We start from the raw sequence: 23,643 nt of genomic DNA on the forward strand, positions 1-23,643 counted from the left end.
TTGTTGAGGCTTTATTTTTTGTTAATTTAGCCACTGTATTGAATAAATACCTGGGGTTATGTTTGTTTTCTTGTAAAAGAGAAGAAAAGTAATCAGATCTAGCAGTTTTTAATGCTTTTCTGTAGGATATGTTACTTTCCCGCCAAGCAATACGAAATACCTCTAGTTTTGTTTAACTCCAGCTGCGCTCTATTTTCGGGCTGCTCTCTTTAGGATGCGAGTATGCTCATTATACCATGGTGTCAAACTGTTTTCCTTAACCCTTAGGGGACTAAGCCCTTTTTGGTCCGTTTTCTCTATTTTTACATTTCGGCTTATAAACCATATGTAATGAGGATGGACCACCATGTATTTGGTATCAATGGATTCAGAAGACCGTAAGCTACCATAAGCATGCATGCAATATGTCTATAAAGGAAGTATGAGTGAAAAATTTTACAATAAACTAGAGAATTTCAAAGACGAAAATGAGATTTTTGTCATTTATTACTGAAAATCCTACCTCACACAACAATAGTTAAAAGTTTTTGACCCAAAAATATATTTTTCAAACTCTTTGCTTGACAGAAATGGGTTAATGTTCAATCAAATGTGTAAAGATCAATTAAATAATTAACTTTATTAACAAACAGTCCTAGGCGTTTTTTTTTTTTTTTTTGGGACTAAGCCCTTTTTGGTCTGTTTTCTCTATTTTTATATTTGGGCTTATAAATCATATGTAAAGGAGATGAAACACCCTGTGTTTGGTATCTATGGATTCAGAAGACCCTAAGCTACCATAAGCATGCATGCAATATGTTTATATAAAGGAAGTATGAGTGAAAAATTTTACAATAAACTAGAGCATTTCAAAAACTAAAATTAGATTTTTGTCATTTATTACTGAAAAACACACAATATAGAACAGTTTTTGAACAAAGAAAATATATTTTGTCAAACTCTTTGCTTGACAGAAATGTGTTATTGTTTAATCAAATGTGTAAAGAACAATTAAATAATTAACTTTTTTAAAAAACAGTCCTAGGCATGCCAGTGAGCAAAGCAAGGCCTCTCCAGGCCTTTCCAGTAATTGTTCCAGAGCTTGTTCTGCCATAAATCTTTTACTGCTTGCCATTTTGATAAAACAATTGTGTAATAATGCTGTATCTCTCTCGAATTGATCTCTTTGTGCTCGCTAACACACTTTCTGCTATCTCCACGTGATGCTGATTCTCCGATCGCTCGAATTTAGCTCTTTGCGCTCGCTAATACTCCGATCGCGTTCTGCTTTCTCCACCCTGATGCTGATTCTCTGAACGCTTATTGATTACATGTCTTTTACTTTAGTCCAGCCAGCTTTTACAAGGCTACAGCAGAGCTACAGAGTCCTCTGAATCGCTAGAAGACATAACCTTCCTCTGATTGGGTTAGAAAAAGACTCCTCCCAGCGGCAATTTTTCCATTGGCTGTTGCGTGTTGAATCTGCCTAGCACAATCTTTTTCATTGGCCTGTTTACGCAGTGGTATTGCGCAATAAGGGAAGTGTTTAATATACAAACTGGACACCGCTGTTTTCAGCGGAATCTGAGGAAGACGGCAAAAAAACCCGCATCTCTCTAACATTAATAGTTTTTGAGATAACTACACATTTGTAAAAGTATGCCATTTTGGGCGGTACCGCCTAATCCGTCCCCAGAGGGTTAAAGCTGCAGTAGGGAACTTTTGACGCTCTAGCGGTTAATAAACAGAACTGCTTGCGTCCTGGGGAAGAACATCGTAGCCGGAATTACTTATCTCTGTTTATGTCTATGAAGAATCACAAAGGTACTGGGTTACTCTGCCGCGGTACCCCCGAAGCAATCTAAAATAGTCTGAATATAAACACTTATTATAGGTGCACCCTAGTGATTCAGGACAAGCCAAAAACACGGTTTGGAAAATGGATTCATGGTGTACTCGCTTATTATATAGATTTTTCTACATTTTGAACACAAACAAAGTTACGGACCACAGCTCTGATTGGTTATTTTTTACCGGGAGCGATGGAGTTTCTGCAAATGGCAATAGGACCACTGGGAGGAGCCAGAGGAGCTTGATTTTTTTCACAGATTATCTGTCTCATATTCTACTGTCAGGACATAATGACAGGTTTAATAAATATGTAAAAAATATTTTTCTACAAAAGTTCCCTACAGCACCTTTAACCTTCCTTAAGCGTAAAGGAGCAACTGTATTTAAAGTGCTAGAAAAGAGAGAGTCCATAGTTTCTGTTACATCATCAAGTTGTTCTGAGGTTTTGGATATGCTAAGGAATTTGGATACATCAGGAATATAACTTTAAAACCAGTCTTTTGTGGTAGAAGTGATGGTTCTTCGATACTTGAAACAAGAAGTAGAATTTACCATTTTGGCTATATGAAGTTTGCACAGAACTAAATAATGGTCTGAGATATCATCACTTGGTTGAATAATTTCAACACTATCAACATCAATTCCATGTGACAGTATTAAATCTAGAGTATGATTTCGACAATGAGTAGGTCCTGAAACATGTTGTCTAACACCAATAGAGTTTAGAGTATCTATAAATGCTGATCCCAATGCATCTTTTTTATTATCGACATGGATATTAAAATCACCAACTATTAAAACTTTATCTGCAGCCAGAACTAACTCGGATGTAAAATCACCAAACTCTTTAATAAAGTCTGTATGGTGGCCTGGTGGCCTGTATACAGTAGTCAGTACAAACATAACAGGGGATTTATCATTAACATTTGTTTCGCTGGATAATGTTATATGAAGCACCATTACTTCAAACGAGTTATACTTGAAGCCTGCCCTCTGAGAAATCCTGAAAACGTTGTTATAAATTGAAGCAACTCCTCCCCCTTTGCCTTTTAGACGTGGCTCGTGTTTATAACAGTAATCTTGGGGGGTGGACTCATTTAAAATAAGGAATCATCAGGTTTTAGCCAGGTTTCTGTCAAACAGAGCACATCTATATTATGATCAGTTATCATATTATTTACAAAAAGTGTTTTCGTAGAAATGGATCTGATATTAAATAAGCCAAGCTTTATCATTTGTTTATCCATATTGTGTTTGTTTTTTTATTTTTTGAACCTCAATTAAATTGTTAACCTTAACTTGGTTTGGACGTTTTTTGTATTTTCTAGTTCAGGGAACAGACACAGTCTCTATAGTGTGATATCTAAGTGAAAGAGTCTCTATGTGCTGAGAATTAGCTGACCTCTGTGACGGGAGGCAGCTAGCAGATGGTCGGTTTAGCCAGTCTGTCTGCTTCCTGACCTGGGCCCCAGTTAGTCAAGTATGAACTCTCAGACTATTTGCCATATTTCTAGAGAGAAGAGTGGCGCCACCCCAGGAGGGATGAAGACCATCTCTTTTAAACAGGTTAGGTCTGCCACAAAAGCTCGTCCAATTGTCTAAGAAACCTATGTTATGCTGTGGGCACCACTTAGACATCCAGCCATTGAGTGATGACAATCTGCTATACATCTCATCACCACGGTAAGCAGGAAGGGGACCAGAGCATATTACAGTGTCTGACATCGTGCTTGCAAGTTCACACACCTCTTTAAAGTTATTTTTAGTGATGTCTGACTGGCGAAGTCGAACATCATTAGCGCCGGCATGAATAACAATCTTACTGTATTTACGTTTGGCATTAGCCAGAACTTTTAAATTTGCCAAGATGTCAGGCACTCTAGCTCCCGGTAAACATTTGACGATGGTGGCTGGTGTCTCTATATTCACCTTCCGTACAATAGAATCACCAATAACTAGAGCACTTTCATCAGGTTTCTCAGTGGGTGCATCACTGAGTGGGGAGAACCTGTTTAATGTTTTGATCGGAACAGAAGAGCGGTGTTTTGACCCACGACTACGCTGCCTCACTGTCACCCAGTTGCCCTGCTGCAGGGGCTCTGTTTCCGGAATCTAACAATGTACAGGAATCCCTGAGCTAGACACATCCAAAGCCATATCTAGAGCCCTAACATTCTTACTGTCCTCAATTAAAGTTTGGAATGCTTGTCTTTAATTCTGAAATCTTCTCTGTTAGCCTAACTATTTCCCTGCATTTATCACATGTGAATCCCTCATCAGCGACAGAGATAGATAAACTGTACATGTGGCAAGAGGTGCAAATAACGATAGCAGGCGAAGCCATTACTCAACGTTGCTTGATGAAATATTCTTACTGCGGTTGTTTGATGCACTTTGAAAAACTGGAGCGAGAGAGAGGAGAGGAGAAAAGAAAACGCTAATGACAAGCTAACGAGTGCTAACGCTTTGCAGGTGTACTGCACTCATGGAAAAGTGAACAATCAAAGTTAATCTGATAAGATTGATCGATAATATCAGAAATATGGTGTGAATTAAGTTATATTTTACCACTTAAAAAAAAAAAAACAAACAGACAGTGAAAGTAAGATAAAGATTCTAGAGAAAAAATAAAATAAAAACAGCTACACGGAGCTACAATTTGCTACAGAAGGCCAACAGGAAGTAGAGAAAACACTGTCCAACAGCGACACCCGCAGGCAGCCTTTCACTTGTAGCACTAGGACAAGTCTCACTTCTCTACTCCAAGGAGGAGGAAGATGTTTCCGCTGGTCTTTGGAATGCACTGCAACGTTTGAAAGCTTAAAGAAGAGATTCACCACAGCACCCATTCTCCATCACCCAGATCCCAAGAGAGAGTTTATTGTGGAAGTGGATGCTTCTAACACAGGCGTGGGTGCCTGTGTTAGAAAGTCATGGTAATCCAGCTAAAATGTATGCCAGTGCTTTTTATTCCCGCAAGCTCAATGAAGCAGAGCGCAACTACGATGTGGGAGATCGAGAGCTTCTGGTGATGAAGGCCGCCTTTGAAGAGTGTAGGCATTGGCTGGAGGGGGCGTGTCATCCTTTCACTGTACTTACTGACCACAGAAATCTGGAATATCTCAAATCTGCCAAATGTCTGAATGCTTGCCAGGCTTGCTGGTCCATCTTCTTCTCCAGATTTAATTTCAAAATCACTTTCAGACCAGGTTCTAAGAACGGCAAGGCAGATGCTCTCTCATGCCAGTTCGACAGTAATTACGAGTGTTCAGAACCAGTCCCCATTCTGCCCTCCTCTCTCATTGTCGCACTAGTGCAGTGGGATATCATCACCGAGGTTTCTACAGCTCAGCAAAGACATCCAGCACCCCCAGAGTGTCCGGGGAACTGCCTCTTTGTTCCTCCCGAGCTCTGATACCGTGTACTCCAATGGGTTCATTGCACTCCCAGCGCAGGGCATCCAGGTATCACGGCCACCACTAAGCTATTCTTCAATCGCTTCTGGTGGACTTCCCTTCGAGCTGACCCTTCCCTTCCCTTCATCAGTGTTCCACCTGTAACATGGTCAAGTCTTCTCACCTGAAACCAGCTGGCCTCTTACAGCCTCTGCCGGTACCACAACGCCTTTTGTCACATATCGCTGTGGATTTTGTCATGGACCTTGCTCAGTCCCAAGGTTTCACCATCATCCTCTCTTTAATTGACCGATTTTCAAAATCATTCCATTTCATCCCTTTGTCTGGTCTTCCCACAGCCTTACAGACCGCCGAGGCCCTCCTCAATCATATGTTTCGGCTTTTTGGCCTTCCTGAGGACATTGTAACTGACCGAGACCCTCAGTTTACTTCTTGTGTGTGGAGGGAACTTTGCTCAAAGCTCAATTGAATGGGCTGAATACGCTCAGAATTCCTTGGTTAAGCCCGCCACTGGACTGACACCTTTCAAGTGTGTCCTGGGATTTCAGCCTCCGCTCTTCCCGTGGGTGGGCAAGCCCTCCGATCTCCCCGCGGTAGATTCCTGGCTTCGGCGCAGCGTGGCTACTTGGGATGCTGCTCATGTACATTTACATGATACAATATCAGCACTATGCGGATCGGAGGAGATGCGGGGGTCCTCGGTACCGTCCCGGCCAGTGGGTGTGGCTTTCAGCCTGAGATTTCCGTCTCAAACTACCCAGCAAGAAGCTATCCCCTCACTTCATTGGTCTTTTCAAAATTATGCGCCAGATCACCACTGTCTCATTTAGGGTGGCTCTTCCTTCTCATTACAAAATCTCACCTACCTTTCATGTGTCTCTTTTCAGACACCCATTCACCTCCAGGAGAGAGGAGGTCCAAGAGGGGAACACGCCGGTGCAGAATCTTCCTATTGAGGTTGACGGTAAGGAGGCCTACCGGGTGCGAGCGGTACTGGACTCCAGACATTATGGCGGGGTTCTACATTACCTCATTGACTGGGAGGGGTACGGTCCTGAGGAGCACTCCTGGGTCAGGTCTCAGGACATCCTGGACTCCTCTCCCCGGCGGCATCAGATCCCTCTCTCCTGAATATTAGGACTGCATTTCCCAGTGTCCCTTTCCGCAATCATCCCCGTCTAACCCTGCTTAATTATCTTCATTACCTTTAGTTTTATCACCTGCACCTTGTCTTTTCTCCTTTATCTGGACTGCTTTTCCCTTTGTTATTTGTGAAGTTCTGATTTACCCCTGGTCTGTGTTGCACATTTCAGTATTATCTCTGGACTCTGAAACCTGATTAATTATCCTTTGCTACCCGTCCTTATCTATGCCGTTTGCCAGACTTCGTATGCCAAATTGCCCCTCTGTTTGTACTTATCTGAGTTCTCTACGAACGTCTGCCTGAGTTCCCTTTTGATGCCAGCCTTTAGTAGAGTTTATGTCTGCTGTTCTCTGTTTAGTTACCTGTATTAATAAACTGCTGCAGATGGATCTAACTGACTCAGCCGTGTCATCACATAAGGCTATAAAGTTGTATTTTTTGTTTTATTTGCGTACAAAAAAAAGTATTATTTTAGCTTCATAAAACTGTGGTTAAATCCTTGATGTCACAAGGATTATTTTACCAAGCTCCTTGCTTGAACCTTGATTGTGGTAATTACATTGTTGTCTATAGGAGGGTCAAGAGGGTCAGTAAGATGAACAGAGGACTTACGGGATTAGAACGACATGAGGGTGAGTAATTAATGGAAGAATTTTCATTTTTGGGTGAACTAACACTGTACTCAACTCTGCTATTTCGGGACACCATGAATTTGAACTAAAATGCATTTTTAAAGTACTAGCTCTGTATTTAAAAATGTATTTAGTTACTACTCGTAGTACAATTAACCCATCTTTCATACACTACTACACTGAAGTGTTCTACAAGTTGTGGCTAAATACATTTTTTGAATACAAAGAGAGTATGTTAAAAGTGCATTTTTGTTTATATTTATGGTGTCCCAAAATAGCACAGTTTACTGTTTGTAATGATAATTAAATGTGAGCATTTTTAAAGTACCACCAAATGCTCCTCAGATCCCTATAACTTTACAACGAGGGGACAGTTTAAGAATTGGTAAGTATGGTTTATAAACTGAGGGAATAAATTGCAAAACCATTGCCATGGATTATTATTTATTTTATTTTATTTTTCCTATAGGTGACTTTCCAGGATTTGTATGTTTCCCATGTTAGATGGAGAGTTTTTCTGAAGAATAATGAACAGTTTAACTGCTCAGGACAAATAAGAGACTCATGGACAACGATCCCAATAAATATATAATAATTATTATAATAATTATTTTAATGGATTTTTCTAATTAAATTCAATAGCATGTGTCCAGAATTAGATATGAGAGTAAAACCTGAGTTGAAATGTTTATTTAGGAATCTGAAACAAAACACACCCTTTGAAGTTGAAATAGAAGACTGTATTGATTTTAAACAAAATGTTTTAAACTTTAAGAACTTTATTATAGTTTTGTGAATAAAACTAACATTTAAATGTATGTTTATGAAACAGTAACAAGACACCCTTTTAAGCTGAGATGGAATACTGTATGTTTTAAAAATGAATATGTTAACTGATTCAACTTTAATTAAATAACCTGCATCCTAATTTCCATATGATAGTAAAAGATGGATATAAATATTGTTCTTTGAATAAGTAACAAGATATACCCGTTGAAATTTACATATCAAACCATGAGCATTCTAAATTAATTTATTTAAACTTCTGGATGTAAAACTGGGTCAAGACAATTGCAATATCTTCCTCTAGGAGGTGGTAGCTTTCCAAGCTTTTTAAACTTTTTTTAACTTTTTAAGTTAAATTTCAATAATTTTTGTTGTGCTATAGTTCTGTGAATAAAACCAACATCTCAATGTTCTTTTATGAAACAGTAATTAGACACCCCTTATATTGGAGATTTATTTTTATACATTAAACAAATGAAGCATTTAAGTGGAAAAATTGTGCTTTTGCTCTTCATTTTGCATTTCGCTGACGGTCCTTTTCCTGCACTATTACATTATAAGGTGTATCAGTTATAATATCTTAAGGCAGACTGAAACAAATAAAGCAGATTGTGTGTTTTTTTTTTTTTTTATTTACATTTGAAAACAGAAAACAATATGTTTCTTGTCATTGTGCTAAATCGTTAAAGAACTATTGAATCTCTGCAAACAGTTTTATAGCATAAATATCCAGGCTGTTTATGATTCATAGGGTCGTTTTCTGAATATTTTTCAGGATCTGTTCATGATACACGTGTTTTTAAAAACAGTCCACTTTACTACAATGCTGAGTATCCTCCACCTGGTTGTTTTCTTCTTGGTGATGGTGGGTATCCATGTATTGGACCAGTGCAGGAGAGGTTCAACTGGTGCCATTCACAAGGACGCACAATTATTGAGCGAGCTTTCGGAATGATGAAAGCAAGATGGAGGAGAACATTGTTCTCAGCTTTGGAGGTGAAAGTGGGCTTCTGCACTGAAGTAGTGATTGCATGCGCATTCCTGCATAATGTCTGTTTAACGCATGGTGATGTGCACGAGCCTGAGCATGCAGAGGATGCTGACACCACATCCCCACCTTCTCCTGATGCAGCAGTTTTTGTGGATAGGTCTGGAGTCCAGTTCAGGGACAGGCTGGCTGCACGTGTTTCTGCTCCTGTTGGTGTCCAACGTCCACTGATGGAGCATGATTACACTCTGTTCTTGTTGGAGAGTTTATTTAATTTGAGGTGTAATTTTTATTTGGGTTTAAATCCTTTGAATAATACCGTCGAGAAAGAAAATATTTTGTATACATTTTTTTTTTATTATTGAACTTACAAAATTGAAGAACTTTATTTTAACTGATGACACTCAGTGACTGAGCAAAAAAAAAAATTGTTTTACAATTACTGTAATTATTGTGTTATCTTGAAGTGCCTTTTGATTATTGACATTGAATAGTTGAAAAAGAAAACATTTTTTTTACCTTTATTTATATAGTGCTTTAAACAAAATACATTGCGTCAAAGCACTGAACAACATTCATTTGGAAAACAGTGTCTCAATAATGCAAAATGATAGTTAAAGGCAGTTCATCATTGAATTCAGCTATGTCATCTCTGTTCAGTTTAAATAGTGTCTGTGCATTTATTTGCAATCAAGTCAACGATATCGCTGTAGATGAAGTGACCCCAACTAAGCAAGCCAGAGGCGACAGCGGCAAGGAACCGAAACTCCATCGGTGACAGAATGGAGAAAAAAACCTTGGGAGAAACCAGGCTCAGTTGGGGGCAGTTCTCCTCTGACCAGACGAAACCAGTAGTTCAATTCCAGGCTGCAGCAAAGTCAGATTGTGCAGAAGAATCATCTGTTTCCTGTGGTCTTGTCCTGGTGGTCCTCTGAGACAAGGTCTTTACAGGGGATCTGTATCTGGACTCTAGTTGTCCTGGTCTCCGCTGTCTTTCAGGGAAGTAGAGGTCCTTTCTAGGTGCTGATCCACCATCTGGTCTGGATACGTACTGGATCCGGGCGACTGCAGTGACCCTCTGATCTGGATACGGACTGGATCTGGTGGCTACGGTGACCTCAGAATAAGACAGAAACAGACAAATATTAGCGTAGATGCCATTCTTCTAATGATGTAGAAAGTACGGTGTTATGTGAAGTGTTTCTGGTTCCAGTTTACCTAATTAATGCAGCCTAAAAATCCTTTAACGGATTTGGATATTAAAAGCATATTAGTGTGTTATGTGTATGCCAGGTTAAAGAGATGGGTCTTTAATCTAGATTTAAACTGCAAGAGTGTGTCTGCCTCCCGAACAATGTTAGGTAGGTTATTCCAGAGTTTAGGTGCCAAATAGGAAATTTTTGTATACATCTACCTTAGTTTGTATAGTACATGTTGAAGAACATTTATTGTGCACTATATAAAATTGTATAATTTTATTTTCCTTTACTTGGTGGCAGTTCTTTATACACGTTCTTATTTTTGTAAAGAATTTTCAATAAATTTTTATATAATTCCCTCTACTCCTTGATTTTAAGTTACCTAAATAAATTACATAATTCAGTGACACAGTCAGTGTTATTATGCATTTAATGCAGTTAATAGCTGTTCTTATATGTGAACTATCATCATCCAAACAACTGATTATAGAACAGGGGACTATCAAACCTTTAAACCAAACTTACCACAAAATGTGCTAAAAGACGGGCAGTTTTCTTGTACATTTGCAATGTGAAAATAGGACTCTGGGCCATGGTGTGCGCAAGACGCGCGTAACAGTCATGTATCACCAATGGATATTAGAACTGTATATACTATTTTCCACAATGCAATCTACCACACTGTTCATTCTGCAGTTGCAGTGGCAAAGGTGGACATTTGTAAAGTTTGGAAATTTGGAAACATGGATTTAAAAAAAAAAAACTACCTTAATACTGTTGGATGGATTGTATTTAGAATGAAATAATGTCTTTGTACATATTTCTAAAGGGTGCTTAACATTATTAAATATGATGCTTATGTTTGATTGTGTTTTTTTTTTTGGAAACTATATAATTTTATATAAAGTTGTACAAAACGTTTCCGGTTACTTGACCATAACCTTGTTCCTTGAGAAAGCGGAACGAGATGCTGCACTGCTCAACGCATTGGGAAACGTCGTATTCATGACTAGCTGTGAATAATGTGTGTAACACATCGATAGAATTGACCCGGTGGTAATATAGCCTCGGTTGATGACATCATCGGGGCGCGCGCCCAACATGGGGCTATAAATAGATACGCCACAGGTGCATCAACAGGACATTTTGTCTGAAGAGCAGTCCTGGGACATATTCAGTACGGCAATGCAGTGCAGCATCTCGTTCCGCTTTCTCAGAGAAACAAGGTTACAGTCAAGTAACCGGAAACGTTCCCTTTCAAAAACTTCAGTCGATGCTGCGCTGCTCAGCGCATTGGGAACGAGAAAACCCACACCCCCATGCTTGAAAAATGTCTGGACTCCTAAGTTTGTGCAGGTGTGCTACCAAACCACAAGAAGGCCTCAGACATTAGCTTGTGATGTTGACTCAAGGAAATGAGAGCCCAGAGTAGCATGGACATCCAAACTGTAAAATGTTATGAATGTGTGCGGAGAGGACCAACCTGCCGCATCACAAACCTGTTGTAAGGGGGCACCCCTTGCTAAAGCACTAGAGGAAGCAACTCCCTTGTGGAGTGAGCTCTAAGACCTATAGGCGAAGCTTGACCACCCACCTCATAAGCCAAAGCAATACCATCCCTGACCCAGTGAGGCATGGTAGGCCTGATGGCAGCTGCTCCTCTGTTACCACCACCATAACAGACGAACTACGCCACTGGCTAGTGCGGGGGATGTAAGCCTAAAGAGCATGGACTGGATACAGTTGACTGGATCAACATTGTGTGCCACACACCACCTGTCAAAGACACCCCATTTACTGGCATAACTCTGGTCTGGTGGAGGAAGCCCTAATACTAAGAATATTATCAATAACCTCCGGAGAAAGCCCTGTGTTCCTCAGTTGGTACCCTTCTGGGGCCAAACATATTATTCCACAGGTCAGACCTGGGATGGAATAGCGTGCCCCCTGTCTGAGACAGAAGGTCCCTCCTCTGTGCGCCATCGCATCCAGACACAGGGGGGCTGGGTGACTCAGAGAGAAGTAGAGGGGACATTGCGCTGTCTGCTGGGAGGCGAAGAGGTCCACCTTTTCTCCAAATCTTTTTCACTACCTCTGGGTGGAGTTTCCATTCCCCCATCGATAGTGCCTGTCTGGACAGTAAATTCAATTCAATTCAATTCAAGTTTATTTGTATAATCGTTACAAAGCAACTTTACAGAAAATTATGTTTCTACAATATTTAGTAGTAGCGTATGGTGGTGACTGTCAGTTTGTGCACGTTTGACAGGATTTTTAGAAAAATTAATACAAGACGTAGTCAGCCAGACGATGAACATTATTAATATTATTAATTAATAAGTATTATATGATACAGTCACACTTGTAGCAATATTTGTTAGTTCTGTTTGTTGATTCAGGGTTAGCATCATCTAAGGTCTTCTGATGGTCAGCATCATCTCTTCTCAGGTGTTCTGGATCCAGACTGTAAATCCTAGTTACCACGGGATATAAATCCCGTGGCAAAACATAGAAACAAAATAGAGACATCATTAGCATAGCTGCTGAACCAACAAAGTAAAATTAGTTTAACCCAAGCTAATGAATAAGAATGCACATTTGATCAGATGCAACTTCACTCACAATTTAAGAGATACATTATTTGAATGCTTGGCAAAAGAGATGCATTTTAATCTATATTTAAACAGAGAGAGTGTGTCTGAACCCTGAACATTATCAGGAAGGCTATTCCAGAGTTTGGGAGCCAAATGTGAGAAAGCTCTACCTCCTTTAGTGGACTTTGCAGACTTTCCTAGGAACTACCAAAAGTCCAGCGTTTTGAGACCTTAGGGAGCGTGATGGATTGTAACGTGGTAGAAGGCTAGTTAGGTATGCAGGAGCTAAACCATTTAGGGCCTTATAGGTAAGTAATGATCATTTGTAACTGATACGGAACTTAATAGGTAGCAGTGCAGAGACTGTAAAATTGGGGTAATATCATATTTTCTTGACCTCGTAAGGACTCTAGCTGCTGCATTTTGAACTACCTGTAGCTTGTTTATTGAAGAAGCAGGACAACCACCTAGAAGTGCATTACACTAGTCCAGTCTAGAGGTCATAAATGCATGAACTAGCTTTTCTGCATCAGAAACCGATAACATGTTTCGTAGCTTGGCAATGTTTCTAAGATGGAAGAATGCAGTTTTTGTAACATGGGAAATATGATTTTCAAAAGACAAATCGCTGTCTATATAGATCCAGATTTCTGACTGTAGAGGAAGTAAGAGTACATCTGTCTAGGTCCAGATTGTAGTCTACAAGATTCTGTGTAGTGTTTTTTGGTCCAATAATTAATATATCTGTCATGTATATTGAAAATAGAAGGGGACCTAGGACGGATCCTTGTGGCACTCCATATTTTACTGATGATAAATGAGATGACGCCTTGATCTGACGCAAGGAGCAGGTCATTTGTAATTTTAACAAGTGCAGTTTCTGTGCTATGGTGGGGCCTGAAACCTGACTGAAATTCTTCATACAGATCATTTTTGTGCAGGAAGGTGCTCAATTGAGCAGACACAACTTTTTGAAAATTTTTTTGACATAAATAGAAGATTTGAAATAGGCCTGTAATTTGCCTGTACACTAGGATCTAGTTTTGGTTTCTTAATAAGAGGCTTAATAACCACCAGCTTGAATGGTTTTGGGATGTGACCTAAAGATAACGACGAGTTAATGATATTAAGAAGCGGTTCTTCGGCTACAGTTAACAACTCTTCAGTAATTTAGTGGGTACAGGATCTAATAAACATGTTGTTGGTTTAGATACAGTGATAAGTTTATTTAGTTCTTCCTGTCCTATGGTGGTAAAGCACTGCAGTTTATCTTTGGATGCGATGGATGAAACTTAAATGTTAGATGCTGTAGAATCTACATTCACTATTGTATTTCTAATGTTATCTATTTTATCAGTGAAGAAATTCATAAAGTCATTACTATTTAATGTTGGTGGAATATTTGAATCAGGTGGCGTCTGGTAATTTGTTAATTTAGCCACTGTGCTAAATAAAAACCTTGGATTGTTTTGGTTATTTTCAATGAGTTTGTGTATATGCTCTGCCCTAGCAGTTTTTAGAGCCTGTCTATAGCTGGACATACTGTTTTTCCATGCAATTCTAAAAACTTCCAAGTTAGTTTTTCTCCATTTGTGTTCAAGACTATGAGTTACTTTCTTGAGAGAGTGAGTATTACTGTTATATCATGGCACAGTACGTTTTTCTCTAACCTTTTTCAATTTGACAGGGGCAACATCTTCTAATGTATTAGAGAAAATAGTGCCCATGTTGTCAGTCATTTCGTATAATTCATGTGTATTTTTGGGTACAAATAGCAGTTGAGATAGATCAGGCAGGTTATTTGCGAATCTTTCTTTGGTGGCTGGAACAATAGTTCTGCCCAGATGGTAACGCTGAGACATATAGTTAATATCAGTTATACGCAGCATGCACGATACAAGGAAATGGTCTGTAATATCATCACTTTGAGGTACAATATCTATAGTAGTAAGATCGATTCCATGTGATATAATTAAATCTAGTGTATGATTAAAATGATGAGTGGGCCCGGTGACATTTTGCTTGACTCCAAAAGAGTTTATTAGGTCAGTAAACGCAAGTCCTAATGTATCATTTGTATTATCAACATGAATATTAAAATTTCCCATGATTAGCGCCTTATCAACTGTAACTAGAAGGTCTGAGAGGAAATTTGCAAATTATTTTAGGAATTCTGTATATTCTGTAATTCTGGTGGTCTATACACAGTAGCCAGAGCAAGAGATACATTAGATTTCTTTTGCATATCTGACAGTGTAACATTTAGCAGAAGTATTTCAAAAGAGTTAAACCTGTATCCTGTTTTCTGGGTAACATTGAGAATAACACTATATATTGCTGCAACACCTCCGCCACGACCAGTCTGACGGGGCTCATGCTTATAACAGTAGTTTGGTGGAGTAGACTCATTTAGACCAAAATAATCATTTGGTTTTAGCCAGGTATTAGTCAAGCAGAGTACATCAAAACTATTATCTGTGATCATTTCATTTACAATAACTGCTTTGGGTGTGAGTGATCTAATATTTATGAGCCCAAACTTTAAAAATAGTTTTTGTTCATTTACTTTACATGTTTCTGGTTTAATCACGATACGATTTTTTCTAGATCCTACATTATATTTATATTTTGACCTCACTATTCGGGGAACAGAAACAGTCTTAATAGTTTTTACAGCGCAAGTACTTTTATCATTTAAGTGGGTGGAACAAAACTCATCATAATAGTTATTTGCCAATCGAGATGATGACCCACCCCCCCCCCCATTCCCCTTGAGCTGGGTGGCCATCCAAGACTGTTCCCCAGCCCATCAGGGAGGCATCTGTCGTTAGCAATCTGCGACGACATGGTGCCCCTAGAGTGGGACCCAAGGCAAGGAACAAGGGTCTGAGCCACAGAGATAGTTTACGAAGCCCGCGGTGTGTCACTTTTATTTGACTTCGAGGATTGGCTCTTGGATGAAATCCTCTGGCTTTTAGCCACAACTGAAATGATCTCATGTGCAACAGCCCAATAGGAATCACTGTGGATGCTGAAGCCATTAAACGGACGAGAGATAGCTCGCAAGCGTCTCTTCAACCCACTGCATCTCCAAATACCCCCGCGACATCGCATCCACGATAGTTCATCATGGATGTCCTCGAAAAAGTGGAGAGAGTGATGTTGTGGTCTCTCTCTATCCTCCAGCTTACTACATTTGGGGGTCTCTTGTTCGCGTGGCCAGTCAAGCTGCAACCAGTCCACCGCGCAAGTAACCACCTCAAGCAGTTCCTTGACCAATTTCAAGGCTGGTCATGGCCCGAAGACCCAAGAGACATATCATCCTCCTCGTGAACCGAAGAAGCACCAGAGCACGCTTCGAGATCACGAGAGAGGATGCGTGGATCCGATGACACCGCAAGCGAAATGGACATGCCCGTCGCTCGCTCGTCATGCAGACCTCCACGAGAGCCCTCCGATGAAAAGGTGGGTGCGGTCTGAAAATAGTTCAGAGGAGAACAAAGCATCTTCACTTTGAGCAGTTCACAATGCTTGCGGGTCAATTCTATCTACGTTTTACACACATTATTCACAGCTGGTCACGAATAAGATGTTTCCCAATGCGCTGAGCAGCGCAGCCCTTATGAAACAAAAATATATTGCAGTATATTGGAAAATATCATGTAATATATTAGGCATATATTCTTATATATATTAATTTTTTTTCAATATATTTCAATATATTGGAAGCGGCAATCATTTGTATATTTTGCAATATATTATATAATATATTCATCATAAATATATTATTAAATGTATTCAAACATATAAAATATTAGAAAACAAAAAGGGAAAATAATATATTACAATATATCACAATATATTTTAAAAAATATATTGGTAAATATATTTTCCTTTCGTAAGGGAGCATCGACTGAAGCTTTCGAAAGGGAACGTATTTATTGTACTCCAAACTTTTTTTTTTTTTTTAGTATTCTATATAATACTATTCCTCAATGAAAAACCTGAGTTGTTATAAGTGCATGTGTTTCTACTGTATTGTAGAATTCAGTAAAAAATGGTTTTGTTGTTAGTATTTACTTTTTAATATATTTTAACTTTAAATGTATTATTAGAAAATAATACAGTGCAAAACTATGAAGTGAACTGAATTTACTAGCAAAATATGTAATGTGAGTTTGAACAGACAGTCAGTCAGTATGACATCAAGCATACAGAACAGTTGATCCACACCTTCCAAATCAACATGGATTACTTGGACACTCAAGTCATTTTGAAAATTTTCCTTATCACAGGTAAATAATAATAAGTAAATTCAATAAAAAGGAAGCATGTTTATATTACATTTATTTAAAGCTTTATAAGTATTTTAAAGAAAATAATTGACCCCAGAACAGATTTCCATTCTCTACTTTGCCTATTATCTTCTTAAAATTGTGGTAATATAACAGAAAAGAATCTAAACCACTAACACAGAGTTTAAGAGGTGATTATATATGCAAAGACTAATGTCTAAGACCTACTAATGGTTTGGGTATAATTCTGAATAGAGGTTTGAAAGTATGTGGAAGTATTCTTCTGTGGTTGAAATATTATGATGTAAGATTTTGGTATGAAATAACTAAAGAGAATTCCGTTTATACTGGATATCTGGGCAACTGCATTTAAAATTACAATGTATTTGCTTTTGATAGTGAGGTATGCTGTGAAATATGTAATCCAGGTCAGGTAGTACAAAATGAGACTAAATGTTATTGATTTGGCCTCATTGTAATTTTTAGGCAAATCTCTTCCCATGTAAGAAAAAAGGAGACACAGGAAACCAAGAAACCAACTTATGAACACAACTATGCTAAATGTTATAGTGTTTCCCATTTCACAGATGAGCATAATTTGGTCTTTAAAAGTCCATGAGTCAGAAATGAGCGTGACAGGATTGACAGTCATCCATATCACACAAGAAATTAAATGAATGAAAGAAGAAAATGCAATGAAGAGCCATTGGCCATTGTGTTTTACCCAAAGGCTGTACACCTTAGGGAATTGAGTAGCCATTTTAAAAACACAAACAATTTGAAAGGAACGGACAGTCAAACAGGAAATACAGACAGTGAAGAAAAATGTAAATATAGCATTTCTCATTAGGCAAAATACAGATGAAGGTTTTCCAAAGAAAAAGAAAACACTTATACTAGACAAAATCAAACTGGCCAACATGAGTAAACACATGCTGCCACCAGCAGACTTTACCACTGGTGTGTCGTAATTGTATGCAAAAAGGCAAAATATGGCAATAAGGAGAATAATTAGGCATCCGGCTGAAATCATGACAATGATGGAGGGAATTTCTGTGAACTGAGGATAGACAACCAAACGTGTTTTACATGTTGTGCTGCCCTCATCAGACCATTCACTCTCTGCACATGGAAAACAGGTATAGGGGTCCCCTGAAAAAAAAATAGCAAAATAATATATTTAAATGTTTAGTAGTAATATTTTGCTAAAAAATCCAAAATTAAAATAAATAAATGTGGGAAAATATTATGCTTTAAAATCACACTTCATAAAGCACCAATAACTCTAGTAAAGTATTATGGTGATAGAATACACTGAAGAAGCTCAAGGGATAGTCCTTTCAATTGACCTCCACTGTATGGACAAAAAATGGAAGTCAACATAATGGTTACCCTCAATTTTTCTAATTAGATAGATAGATAAATACCAATCACCTTGACCACCTTCTAAGGTACTTACTAGAAAAATCCACATAGCTGTTACGTGGACATTTTGTACATGTAAAACAGCATCTATGAAAAGCTTCCTGTTGCCTTGAATATCCCACCTTACACTCAGTAGAGCAATTTGAGAAAGGAACCTTTAAGGAACAGGAAAATTTGTTATTAAAGTTAACATTTTAACAGTTTTTAAAAACATAATTTACACATTTCTATGAACTAAAATCAGTGCCCTCAAACAATTAACACAGCCTGAAAACTGAACAAATTATAATTTCCATAAACTGACTGTGAATTAAAAAATACCAATTACCCAATTATCTTAAACAAAAAATTATTAGATCCTGCTTTCACAACTGTTAACAGACAGCTAAAATAAAGCTCTGTAGTCTTTATTCAAATGTAATAAAATGTATATCTGCTACTGTACATAAGTAGATAAAACTTAAGACTTAATGGAAGTTATTTGTATTAGAACAATGGTCAAACATTCATAGCCCAGAGATACTGTGGGTCAAAGAATGGTGGAGTTATTCATCTCCTCGACAGCAAATTTCATTACTCATTTATCAGGATGATTTATTTATTTATTTTATTATTTTTTGTTGCTTAAGCAGGTCTTTTAATTGACCTTCATTTGGAGAAATGCATAAAACTAAAAGTGTTTAGATGAAGTATCAACAACAAAAGAAAAAATAAAGACTTACAGAACCATTGTCATGCCAGGGCATGAGAGTGTTGTAGATGGTAAATCTAATTTCTGGAAGTTTATCATATGTGCCCACCATCTCAAACTGTGGAGGATTCACATCAGTGTGCCAGAGTAGAACTGCATAACTGATAGTTGGATCATAATTAACATCGTATTTCACTTGACGGCCATTGAGTGGAAAATTCAACAACTTTATTTTTTCAAGAAGCTGTTTTGTGTTCAATAAAAAAAAATAAAAATAAAAAAGACAAATTTATACAAAACTGCACAATAACATTAAGAAAATTAATATTTAGTTTTATTTGTTGATCTATTGTAGAAATAATAAAAGCAAAGACACAGTTTAATATGCAGTTTCGTTAAACATAAATATGATTAATTATTCAAGTAATTAAAACATTACTTCAATAATGTAATTAAAATGATAATTAAACGTAATGTATTCAAATAAATTCACTTACCATGTATGGCTTAACTGTTATGTTTTTGTGGCATTCATTCATGTCACACTGAAGAACCTTATGTAACGCATGAGCTATGGTATATATGGCAGAATAGACGGCAAAGGCGTGTGTGGGACTCTCATTTATAATGTCCTCTGCAGTCATCAAAGAGCAGTAATCACAGTCTTGATTACATATCTCATTCTTATTCTGGACAGCTTTGTCATTATGGCCCGCATGAGCTGTTCCTTTGGCTTTATTGTAGACAAATTCATTAAATCTGGGCAATGACAACAGTCTATCTGCAATGCCAATGATTGTGCCAATTTTCCTGATTCCTGGCTCTCTTGGAATCTGTTGATTCAAAGCCCACGATGGACTTGCAATCCATACTTTGTCTCGCATGTCATTTGCTATGGCTGCTTTGATAAACTTGCTTGCATATTGTGTCAAAGCAAATATTACAATGACATTGATGTTGAGCTTATCAATCATTTTAAGTGTTAGACTGTAGTTTGCATTTAGACTTAGACCCTCTTGATAGGCCAAACAAATGCCAGTATTTTTTATATACTCATTAAACAGCTTTAGTCCATCTGAACTGTAATCATCTTGGCTACCAAGAAAGGCAACCCAGTTCCATCCAAACCACCGTAGGATGTGAATAATCATCTCTATCAGGTCTTTGTTGCTAGGGATTGTTCTCACAAAAGAAGGATACTGAAGTTTATTGCTTAATGCGTAGCTAGCAGCTCCATAATTCACCTTTGAAAGAGAAGAAAACATCAATCAACATCAACTCATTAACAGTCAATAACTTTAACTTTCTAGTCCTGAACAAAATATAGGAATTACTTGTGTAAACATTTTGTTCTGTAAACTGTGTAAAAAGTAAAATTATTTACCATTGGTATAAGTTCCGTTGTGAACAGTGGTGCAACACTTATAGTTCTTGAGCTTCCATATGGTCCTGTTAAAGCAATCACTTTAGGCTGATAGTTGTTGAGTTTTTCTTTAGATTTTACTGAGCCATTATTTGAGATAAAACTTAAGACTGAATGGAAATTCCTTGTGTTAGAACAATAGTCATAAATTTCATAGCCCAGAGAAACATTGGGCAGAAGAGTTGTGGAATAATTAATCTCTTCAACAGCATACCTCATTACTTGCAATATTTTATAGCCAGATTTTGAGGTACTTTGCCTTAAAAACGTAAGTGTGGAAGTTAATAACATGTAATTGAAATGTGACTTTGAAATGCTGTTTTGAAATGCTGTTTGATTTAAATTACTGATAAGCCTAGACTGGTAAAAGATCCTTGCTTACCAGATACATTCAGTGGTCTCCGGGATGAAAACAGGTGTCACACGGTCAATTTCATGTAAAGCAAAAAGGCCACCCAATAAGTAATCTCCCTCCAATCTGAATTCAGATGATGAGCAAGAAACTTTGAAAAAGAAACAATTAGTAAAGCACAAAAGGAAAGTGTAAATACTATTGAGAAGCATGGTTAAAGATGGACTGCTGGTCATGAAGCAGGAATGTATAGTGGCTAGTCATTTGAGAACAGTCGGGCTCATACATTTAAACTTAATTTTCTTAAAACACTTCAATTTGCTTAAACCACCATTTTCAATCATGATACAAATGTCCATCTCCATGTCTAACACACAAAGTATATGTTAATCAGTTATTAAATAGAGCATTACACCACAAATGTCTCCTCATACAAAGCAAATTTTACACATTTTTAAATCTACAAAACAAACTCTTGTGAAACAAGCTGTAACTAAGCTGCAGACGGTAGCAAGCTGTAGCAGGGTTTTACAGTTGGATTACAATCACAAAGGTTTTCCAGACAGTGAAAAAAATAGATAATAATATTAACTAGATGAGTAAAGTTTGAGAACAAACTTTGAAGATGGCTTGAGAAAGCCTAGCCTGTAATGATTAATGCAGTTGTAAAAGTTTGAAGTTTTAAAGTTTAGAAAGATACAGGGATGTTACTATGTTGTTAATGTGTTAATGTGATTTGCATGTTGTTAGCATGTTTTAACAATTAACATGTTGAAAGCATGTTTCAGCATGATTTTCATGTTGTTAGCATGTGTCTTATCATGATTACCATGTTGCTAACATGTTAATATGTTTTAACAAAATTACCTGGTTGCTAACATGTTTCTAGCATGATTAGCATATTGTTAGCATGTTTCTAACATGATTAACATGTTCATGTTTCTTGTATGATTAGCAATTTGTTAGCATGTTTAGCATTTTGTTAGTATGATTAGTATGTTTTAGAGTGTTTTTAGCATGAGAAGCAATTAGTCAGCAAAGAAGGTGGCAGTGTGTTAGTGTTCCCTTAATACTTTGTTTCTTTATCTGTTGTTTAAATTGTTTACATTGTGACTTGCGGTTAAGAAGATTAATTTCATTTTCTACCAACTTCTACTTGTATTCTTTGGTTGTAATTTGTATTTTTGATTGCACTTATTTGTAATTAGAATAACAGCCATCGGCTAAGAAAAAGCTTTTGTTATTTATATTGCTCACTTCCTGCACTTAAATGTGAACTTTATTTTTGATTTGAGCAATTACCCTTCTATAGGCTTTTAGGTGTGCTAATTAATAAGAAGGTGGACACAACGACCACTACCGCTCCATCACTAGCACAATTCAACCAACAGCCCATGATTGTCACGGTAGGAAATCCAGTGTTTCCTCCGTGTCATGTTTTGTGGTTGTTTTTGTACTTACGTTGTCTCCATGTGCTCGTTTAGTTGTTGCAGTTGCAGTCTCCATGTTGCAGTCTCCCTGTTGGATTACCATCTCCCGTGTTAGTGTTCTGGATTGTGTTCGTGTTGTCGTCTTCGTGTTAGTGTTCCGGTCACTTCCTGGTTTCATCCATCGACCGTCTACACCGTCACCACCGACTTCACCATCCAGCACTTCTCACGCCACTGTAGACCTTCCGTCACCATTGCCCACATCCTGGACTGTGCCTTCATCTTTCAGTTTCGCTGTATTTTCTACCATCAATAAACAACCATTCTAATTACCTGCAATTGCTTCCTCCTCTCTTACGAGTCGTCACAGTAGGATCTGACCATCATGGAAGCAGCAGGCAATCACTCCCCATCTCATCTAGAGGACATTCTGCAGAGAGTCGGTGATCGTATGGAGCGCCAAGACAAGGCGATAGATGAGATGGGTCGAGCCTTCCAAGCAATGGTGACGAAGGTGTCCGAGCTCGCTCTCCAGGCTCAACAGCAACAACAACCGCCACCCGCTGCGCCTCCCACGCCACCCACACCGCCGATCGTCTCTGGAGGGATTTCCCAGCCCGAACCACGCCTCCCCATTCCTGAGAAATATGCGGGTGAGCCAAACTTTTGTCGATCATTTCTGTCACATTGTTCTCTACACTTCGCCTTACAGCCCCGCACGTTCACCACCGAGGAGATGAAGGTGGTTTTCGTCTTGTCCCTACTGACGGGGAGGGCTGCCCTCTGGGGAACGGCGGTATGGGAGAACCAGGACAGCTGCTGCGCATCGTTCCACACCCTTTCGGTGGAGATGAGACGAGTCTTCGACCGCTCCGTCGCCGGGAGGGAGGCGGCTAGACTTCTCACGGATCTACGCCAGGAAGAGAGGTCCGTATCCGACTATGCCATCGAGTTCCGCACCCTGGCGGCGGAGTGTAAGTGGAACGAAGAGGCGCAGTGGGATCACTTCCTGCATGGGTTGGCTGACCGCATCCAACAGGAGATCCGCGCCGCTGAACTCCCCACTTCTCTCAATGGTCTTATTGACTTCACCATCAGGATAGACAACCGACTCGACCAAGCCGACAGATGGAGGGGGAGAGTTGTTCTCGCGACCAGACCGGAGGCTCAACGTCAGCGTTCAGAAGTTGCGGTCAGCCCACCTGGAGATTCTGAACCCATGCAGGTGGGGCGAGCTCGGCTCTCCCGGGAGGAGAGGATCAGGCGGAGATCCCTGGGACTGTGTTTATACTGTGGCAGCCAAGAACATCACATCCAGCGCTGTCCGGTAAAAGACCAAGCCCGATAGTAAAACCGAGGCTACTATCGGGTGGGATCTCTGCCAAGAAGACCTCATCTACATCGACACTCCTTCCGGTGAGTCTACGGTGGTCTACCC

General features: G+C 38.7%; 1 protein-coding gene across 1 annotated transcript; it reads right to left on the minus strand.

Annotated features, from left to right (window-relative positions):
• Positions 1-17,101: 17,101 nt before the first annotated feature.
• On the minus strand, positions 17,102-20,987 carry LOC113106794 (taste receptor type 1 member 1-like). The gene is made up of 6 exons (XM_026268816.1): positions 20,806-20,987; positions 20,385-20,682; positions 19,498-20,244; positions 19,032-19,244; positions 18,344-18,464; positions 17,102-18,036 (listed from the first exon to the last, which is right to left on the minus strand). The coding sequence occupies exons 1-6, from the start codon at positions 20,985-20,987 to the stop codon at positions 17,102-17,104; spliced, it is 2,496 nt and encodes an 831-aa protein (XP_026124601.1).
• Between the last annotated feature and the right edge of the window lie 2,656 nt (positions 20,988-23,643).

Source organism: Carassius auratus, chromosome 8, assembly GCF_003368295.1.
Source record: "Carassius auratus strain Wakin chromosome 8, ASM336829v1, whole genome shotgun sequence".
Lineage (NCBI taxonomy): Eukaryota > Metazoa > Chordata > Actinopteri > Cypriniformes > Cyprinidae > Carassius > Carassius auratus.

Bases quoted from the DNA above. Each gene is read 5' to 3' on its own strand.
- LOC113106794 (XM_026268816.1), bottom strand. From the start codon at position 20,987: ATGCTTCTCAATAGTATTTACACTTTCCTTTTGTGCTTTACTAATTGT. The intron at 20,245-20,384 runs GTAAATAATTTT...TCTCTTTCAAAG, and splicing joins CAACGGAACTTATACCAATG to GTGAATTATGGAGCTGCTAG. The intron at 18,037-18,343 runs GTAAGTACCTTA...TTTTTTTTTCAG, and splicing joins CAGCTATGTGGATTTTTCTA to GGGACCCCTATACCTGTTTT.